The following is a 9217-nucleotide window of genomic DNA, read 5'->3' on the forward strand; positions in this document are numbered from 1 at the left end:
ATGGCTAAATAGGCAGTGAAAATTTTATTTGGATCGATATCAATATTAAGGAAACAAAACTTAAGTACTATTGTCCCTCATTTTTGTACTTATATATACTTAATATTATATATTACTTATGTATATATGTATATGTATGCATGTATCAATTTACGGGTCAATACAATAGCTTTTGTATGCTATTGATTTAATTTTACAGTATTTAAATAGAATGACGGAGACTTTTGTAATAAAAGTTAGTTTTTAGATAAATGTTTCGAGAATTTATTGATTGCAGAGGTATCATGATATAATTGACAATGAATTTTGTTCTACGATAGGAGCACTAGTTATTGATACATTACTTTATTTTTTAATTTATTTAATTATGATATTAATAAACATCATAATTTTTCATACTATCTCTGTAATTTAAATAATTAAAAAAATTAATAACTTTAAAAAATATTAAATAATTCCTCAATAAAAAAATTAAGTTTTACTCAAGTTAAAACAGCTCGTGAGAGAAATATCTTTTTTATCTATTAAAATTCTATTTTTTTTTTCTTAAAAATATAACAACATTAGATAAATACAGTCAATTTATTAGTTATTAATTTCAAATTATGAGTGTCGATAATTGATACGTAAAATTCAAGTTATGTCAAATTGACATGTACGTTTAGACAGCGCGGTCACTTTCAGTTTATATTGTTATTGAAAAGGTTTATTTTGAGAATATTAAAACTTGGAGACTAAGCAATAAATAAAGATTTATTTTTAATACCCGACTTTCACTTAGTTTGACAAATTAATGACTTGGTTATTTTAGGTGCCAATAATTTGTAAGTTCGGGTGATTAACTTTAGATCAGTTGGAATATATAAACAAATTCAAAGAAGTACTATTAAAAAACATGAATTTTATCACCAAAAGACCAATTGTTACAATTTTGAAAAAATTAAACAGTTCTAAAAATGTTAAAAAAAAATGTAATTCTAGGCATGTCTCTAAATTATAAAAAATTGGTGCTTTTACATCATAAAATTAAAAAAAAAAAAAGTTTTTAACTGCTTAAAAATGTTTTAGATACGAAGTATTTCATTTATACTTAATAATTAACAAGCTACAATACAAGTAGATCTTATTAGTAGATAAAAAACATTTTCAAATCCACCTTTCCATGTTGGGTGTGGCTAAACAACGCTTTAGATTACAGTTACATTGAAAATATTACATTCAAAAAGAGGGGCAAGAAGAAGGGATCTTTTTCGTGGGTGTCCGTGACTAATTGCGATTCGCGTCACCTCGAGTTTTTCGAATGAAACAGGGTTTTTCAAGAGAAATCGATTGTTTTGAAAAAGGGAAAAAATTTCTACAGCAAATACCCTTAAACTTATCTAGTGTTTGAGTAGTTACAAATAAATATTTTGTTATTTCAAGATTAAAAGATTAAACTTAAAAATGCAGATTGATTATCTTTTTTATCTAGTGATATTTTTGGATTGCAGATTACTGATGATTGTTTTGGCTTAAAATTATTTATCTGAGTTTGTAAAGATTCAGTTTATCAACATTTTTTTTTTAGGCGAAAAAAATTTTTTTTTTATTTTAAACCAAGATTTTAAAAAAGTATTGAAGTTACAAAAAAAGCATTTCTTATAGAGAATTTGAATCTCAATGAGGAAAGTTCTTCAGTTTCATCATACTTTGGATCCTTTTTGGTCAAAAAATATTAAACTAAAATTTTGAATATCGAAAATAAATGCATTCAAAATAGAATATTTTCCAGCATTAGAATTTCAATAACATCTGAAGTAGTCAATAATTTTACAAGAATCATAACTAATAAGTCATTCAGAAATGATCTTTTGGATAAAATTTACAAAAGATCTGTCTATTGTATTACATCAAGCCCAAAATGAGTGAAAGTTTCAAATTTGGTATCATGGGGTATGGATAAAATGTGCCATCTACTTCATAGTAATAGGGATAAAAACCTTGGGTCATTTACTTTAGATCGAGAAAAGCCCGTTCCAGGTACTCTTTCCACTTCCTACCTATAAATACGGTGCACCTGGAATCGACCGTCTGAAACTCAACTTTAAAAATTTTTAAAATGTTGAAATGTGGAAGCAAACATCTGCACATTTGTAATAGAAAAAAAATACCATATGATCTTTGTTCCATCTCCCGATAAATTTTATCGCGCCTAAGCCACCACAAACACTATAATCAGAATAATCAGCTTAAACATATTTTTGGGATGATTCTAATCTGGAAAATGTGGTTGGGATTTTGAAGTTCATTTATGTCAGTGTAAGTAAGAAAAAAAAATAATTGTTTTTTTTTTAAGGGTTTGAGGTGAATAACTTAGTTTACACGAAAAAGACGAAATTTTGGACTTTTTAAACTAAAATGATTACTATTTTAAACTATTATTTTGACCGGTTTTATCGAAATTGTTCAATATATTAACAAATTAATTGACTACAAGAAAGTTGTAAAATTAATAAAAAATGTTATAAAAGTTATTTTAGGATAATTTTCAAATTTGTTCAATACGAATATTCTTCTGGAGACAGGTGTGGAAACTTCACTAAAATGTTAAAAAATCACCCGACAAATAATATATAATTCAATTTTTACGATTAATTGTTGATTAGCTCAGTACAGACGTATTACAAAAGTTTTTTGAAAAAAAAAAAATACCAAAGTATCTTAAAATTTTCAGAATATGGGAAAGAAAAATCTAGGACATATTTAAAAAAATATAAATAATAACATTTTTTGGATTGTAAGTTGGAGTAATAAAATGTTTCTAAAATGTACAATCTCGTAAATTTCAGATTTTTTAATAAGTGTCATAAAAATATCATAAAAAAGTCCGCCATTGTGTAACGTTTTAAGCTTATGACACTTTTATGAGATATTTGAACTTTATGAACTCGTCAAAATTCTAATTTTTACATTGATTATCGAAACTACTACTTAAAACTTTGATTCCGCGACATGAAACTGTAACTTTTACTACTACATTTGACTGTAATCTGTTCAGAATTTATTAAAAATGTAAACAATTCAATCCTATGTATATATCTTTCCCTTTTTTCTAATATGTATTATAATAACAAAACTGTATTTATATTCATATATGAATAGGTAATGTTATTTATTTATTTATTTATTTACCAAATTTTTAGACCCTGAAGCCTTATAATTATTAGCTCCCTAAGGGCCTTAAATAGAAATGAATACATAGTAATAATAAAATTAGTTAAACAGTAATGGATATAAAATAATAAGAATGTAAAAATAAGAAATAAGAAAAGTAATGGTAAAGAGCAATAATAAATAATTTATTTATAACTGTAATTGTAAATAGAAAAATTACCAATAATAATAGTTAATCATCTATGTTATAGGATTAATTAGAATTAAATGACAATAAATTGTAATTAAAGGTGACAGTTAGTAGCAAGCGACTCAGTCAGCATACACAACTTGAAACTAATTTTCACTCTATTTGAACCTGCAACTTCTACAAAATGAGTATTTAAAACTAATAATTTTTCATAAATGGTTGACTGACAAAAAATACTGAATATTATCAATTTTTTATCAATTTAAACTAAAAATTCTAAACCTTTATCTGAAATAATCCTTAATTGCTATAATTTCGATAATAATTAATGTGTATGGTATACTGTCATTATGTATAATTACGATTACTTTAGACATAGATTAACATAGGGGACTTTTTTTAAGTCAAGTACAAGTGACGCTATTGAAAATAAGAAATTAGTGTTGATGTTATCTATTTTTAGGTCATGAAAAGTTTATTAACTCATACCTAAAAACTGTTCTAAAAAAATAATAAATTAGTTTTCCCTTGAGTGTTAATTAAAAAATTACACTTAAAAAAAAATTTTTTTTTGTTTAGGTTTTTTTTCTGTAGTATTAATATTTATCTTGTGCACAAAACTTCCTGACTTCCGGTCTTCAAAAATTTATCTACGTATTTATATACTTATATTTGTATACATAGATAACACACATTTTCTTATGAATAATTCATTGTTTCTAGTCTTTTCCCTAGTGATTCATCCACCTACTCATTTTTTTCCATACAACATAATACTTTTATTCAATAACGATTTATGTTTTTTGTTTTTTATCATGTATTATATTCATTTAAGTTTAGGTTTTCATTAATTCAATAACTTTAAATATTTTTTTTTGTTTGATTTAAATATAATCATGTGTTAAATTATTTATAACGTATGTAATGGTATAGATTTTTATTATCTAAACTCAAAAATTTGGATTTATCATTTTTAGAATTGTTTTAAATTGTTTTAACAGTCCAACTAATTCGACTGGTTTAGTGATGCCGTTGTACCAATTATTGACACCCATAATAATTCAGTCATTAATTTGCAAAACTAAATACTAAAAATCAAATGCTGAAAATAGATATTAATATAGTATATCATTCTTTAAATTATTTATAATATTTTTGAAGTTAAAATAAAAACAAAAAGTTACGGCGCTGTCTAAGTTATTAATTTTAATGACGCCATTTAAATTTGATCTACCAATTATTGGCACCCATTATTTCGAAATTAATAACTATTTTGCTGAATAAATAATTAAAAATTGAAGTTTAATTTATAGTTATCTCTTTTTTTTTTTTTTTTTTCATTAATTAATATTTTTCATTTTTCACAAATATTATTTTCTTTAAATTCTTAAAATTCTAGAGATTGTTTGAAAAAGTACGATTAGTATTGAATTCATAAGTAATTAAATAAATCTTGAAACCAATTAGATTGACAATAGTTGGTGTTTTTAGCTCAATACATCAATAATAACAACACATTACTATTTTACTGTAAAAATTTTTTTAAATGTATATTCATTAAAATTGCAACTATTTCTTTTTTTTTCTTTCACTTTGAAGTGGTGCAATAAATAATTATTGTAGAGGTTTCTAATCGTTATACAATAGAATGAGTATTTTACATTAAAGAAAAAAAATTTTTTTTTCAATCCTCAAGTTCAAATTTCGAGTTATTGTTGAATGTAAAGTGAGAAGGTACAATCAATATTGTAGAAAAATATTCAACGTCCCTACTTGTTAATTCTAAAACAAATTGCTTACAAATGATGAAATTATTCTATTGATAACAAAAAACTCATTACTTTTTTTTTACTACATACTACACATTAGAAACAGGATGTGAAATAGATAAGATTTCGCTATTTCCGGACTTAACTTTAAAATTTTATCTTTGAGTGACGACGAAAGTAGTAGACAATTTTTTTTATAGTAAAAAAAAATTAAAGACTAAAAGACAAATAGTTTGATATTTGTAGATTTCACTTCAGGCAATTTTTGTAAAAAATAAATAAAAAAATTAATATGGAAATAGAGGTAATTTGATCTTGTATGAAGCCGAGTAAAGCAGCTGAAAGCTTAATTGAGATTTCCTTGTGATTCAATTGAAATTCTCCAATCAAATAGTCGATTGTCGTGAATAAACTCTCGGCCTCGTTCTTTTATGCTTTTTGTTTAAATTAACAGTTAGTATCATGCACACTACGCTCTCTACATACTTTATTTGCCAATAAAAATAAGTTAATAATTAAATGAAAAAGGAGAAAAAAAATAAACAGTTTGATAACATTAATTTATCATTGCAGTTTCATTTGTTTGTTCATTTTAAAAATATAATTATTTAATTATCTCATTATTCATTACTGATTATTCAGGGTCATGATTTAATGTAAATACATACATATGTAATTTATATGTTCATAATTTAAAAGTTCATTCTAGTTATTATAAATAACAGATTGTTTTGTACAATTTTTTGAAACAAAAAAAAATTCTCGCTGTAATATTGGAAAAACAAAATAAGAATTTTTGTGATTTTTATTAATCCCATTTTTTTTAATTTTAATTTTCCCGCCAAAACGAAAAACTTAAAAACGGTTAATTATTTAAAATAAAAAAAAAACAGGTTCATCTTTAGTTTCAACAAAATTAAAAAAAAGAACAATTACAGTGTGCAAAGTGAAACAGTATAATAATAATAATTATTAGTAATCTGCTCTATGCAACGACTCGATAATTTCAACGAGGCTAGTCCAACATATCAGTTCAATTTTTTTTCTCTCTTGTACTCATTGAAATAAACGGTAGTATTCTTGTGGCACCTGTACAATATACAGAAACTTTGGGCAAACGTTGTTCGTCACAATTGAAAATTTTTAGAGAAACACTTTATACCTAACAGAACATTTTTAAAATAAATAACAAGCTCGCTCCAAAAAGTGAAAACGAAAAAACAGTAATTGTTTAGAATGACTACTCACTTTTAATCTTTTTTTTTTTTTTAAATTAATATTTTGCTTTTGAGAGTATTTAAATATTTTGTTAGATCAATTGAATAAAAAACCTCAAGATCATATTTTTTCGAACAAGCAAAAAATGTCAGAAAATGAATGTTTTTTTTACACACCTTTAAAGCGAGAACTGTTTTTAATTGTTTCAGAGTTATATTTTTATTATTCATGAACTTTAAAATACCTTATAAGAAAAATTTATAAAAAAAAAAAAAAAACTTAATTTATCAAATTTCCAGAAATTTATAAAAAGACTAATGAGTTAAAAAATAACTTTTTAACTTCATAAATTGCAATTACCTAATATTAGAAATACAAATTTTAAATTGAAGATTAAATTAAATTTTGATGCTATTTCTTAAGGTTTTAACAGAAAAAACCAGTTTTTAATTTATGGAATAATCGTTTAATTATTTTTCATTAAATAAATAGTTAGCAAAATTACTTAATAATTTTTATTTCTTAAATCTTTAAATGGAAAGAATCTATTTTTAATTTATCTCTTCAATTTTGAATAAGCAATAATTTGATTTTTAATTTCATAAAATTGAATTATTTAGTTTCAGTGACTTAAAAAAAACAACTTTGAATTATATTGAATTATTTTTTTTTAATTTTCAAGTAAATATAAACTTAATTATTTAAAATTAAAAATTTTCACAATTTCAAAGTAAAAATTTTTTAATTGCATTTATTTTGAATTGTCAATTTTGCACAAAAATTATCTATGCATTTGTTTTTAATTGTTATACTAATGACGCTAAAGCTAACTAACATTTGACAATTTTTCGAATTTTTATAACCGACAAATGATCAAAAAAATAATTTTCGTGTAATGTAGAAACTAAAAAAACTACTAGAAAAGTTTTTAAAAACAACTTTTTTTGTATTAATTCATTTGTTAACTAAAATAAAAAAAAATGTTCAGATGTCTGCTGATACCAGTGTATTATTCTTTCATCCAAATTTAAAAAACTTCCAACTCTAGGAATTAACTCATTTAAAAACTGTCAAATTATCATCAACAGTCATATTCGCAATTGTCAACTGAAAAACTAAAGTATATATTTTTGATAAACATATGAATTATCAAAAACAAAAATTCAGCAACCAATAATTAAAAGATCCAATTAAAAAATGAATCATGAAAACTAATATCTCATATTTGTACACATAAAAACAGTTAACGCTCAATAAAAAAAATTCCAATAATGAAATGAATCATTACAACATAAATTAACTGAAGTCGGTCTACTAGTTTCAGATCCCCTCTGTCTTCTGATTCATAAAAAACAGTCGGGTCTTAATTATAATTTTTATTATTATTACATACCAGTTTTTTCTAAAAAACATAAAAAAAGATTAATAACAATTAATAATTAATTTAGTAATTAATAAAAAATTGTATAAGCAGGAAGAAGTGACTTACCGTGATGAATATTAATATCCCGAGCCAGCGCGGTGTTAACAAAAAAAGACAAACTCCACATAAGGACAATAAACCTCCATATAATAAGTTCACTGCACCAAAAACTAACAATTGACGTCCTGGAAGCGTCCGAGCTTCTCCATATATCGCTAGCCATTGTTATGTTTTTTGTTTTATTTTAGTTTTCGTATATAAATATATGTAAGTATTTATTTTATGTATATAAATATATATTTCTCTGTAATTATTAATATGTAATACTATATAATAACAAATGTGTTGAATATGTGTGCAATAAATTACACTAGTCACTGTTGATGAGCATTGTGCACTGATTGTTTAAATAATTACGGCATTGTAAATATTTATACTTGCTGGTATAATTTTTTTAAATTATTACTGCACGGGAATTGACGATTTAACACAACGTTGGGTAACGGACTGAGAAGTGAGCATTCGGGAGACTCCGACTCAGTAAAAATGGGAAACGGCGACATGACGGGGGTTTTAGTTACGGAGGCGGCCGAAGTACAGCTTGTGGCGCTGATTTCTTGCGGGAAAACTTGAATTATATTTTTTAGGACTTTTTAAATAAATAAATGATTATCAAAAAAATTTTTTGAAAAATTTCACCTTCAGAAAATTAAAAACTATCACTTCGATTTTTTAACAATGTTTTTTTAGTGTTGATTGATTTTTTTTAAACAAAAAATAGTATATTACACACCTAGGGAAGTAAAGTAAGAAATGTCTCAGATCACATGTAATTGTCGGCCGAGGCGAAGCCGAGGTTGACAAACATGTGATCTGAGGCTTTCTTATTTACTTCCCGTGGAGTGTATACTATTTTTTTGCTTGACGAAGGCGGAAAGCGGCAACTTTGTTTAGCGCAGCGGGACGAAAGTTGCCACTTTCCGCCCGGAGGGCAAAAAAAGATCAAATTCTGATTTGAATATCATGTAAAAGCACTAATTATTGACATTCTATTTAATTTCAGATTTGTTTGAGTAACTGCGATATTAATAACAATCGTGTACTTTTTCATACAATTTTCATAATTTGAAAAATTGATTATCATAAAAAATTTAACATATTAATTAATTATAAAAGAAAGCATAATCATATATATGATATATCTATATAAAAGCATAATCATATAATTATATAAAAAAGCATAATAAAAGATAAAACAGCTTATAAATAAAAAATTACTTAACTATTTTGGTTAGATAACCACTCATTAGAAAAGTTCTCTTTTAATTACTTTTTTCATCTGATAGATTAAATACTGTTTTATTAAACTTCTATCAGACTTTTGAGCTCGAAGAGCTCAAAAGCTTAGAACAGCTAACTCTTTGAGCTCGGAGAGCTCGAAATAACATATAAATTGAGCTCGTC

General features: G+C 24.6%; 1 protein-coding gene across 1 annotated transcript in view; it reads right to left on the minus strand.

Annotated features, from left to right (window-relative positions):
• LOC123262408 (disintegrin and metalloproteinase domain-containing protein 12) overlaps positions 1-8277 on the minus strand; it is a 48032-nt gene extending 39755 nt beyond the window's left edge. Inside the window, exon 1 of the mRNA XM_044724590.1 lies at positions 7820-8277. Within this exon, the coding sequence (XP_044580525.1) occupies positions 7820-7976 (157 nt within the window). The 5' untranslated portion in view covers positions 7977-8277. The remainder of the gene's footprint in view (positions 1-7819) is intronic.
• Between the last annotated feature and the right edge of the window lie 940 nt (positions 8278-9217).

This window comes from Cotesia glomerata, linkage group LG4, assembly GCF_020080835.1.
Source record: "Cotesia glomerata isolate CgM1 linkage group LG4, MPM_Cglom_v2.3, whole genome shotgun sequence".
NCBI classification, from domain to species: Eukaryota; Metazoa; Arthropoda; class Insecta; order Hymenoptera; family Braconidae; genus Cotesia; species Cotesia glomerata.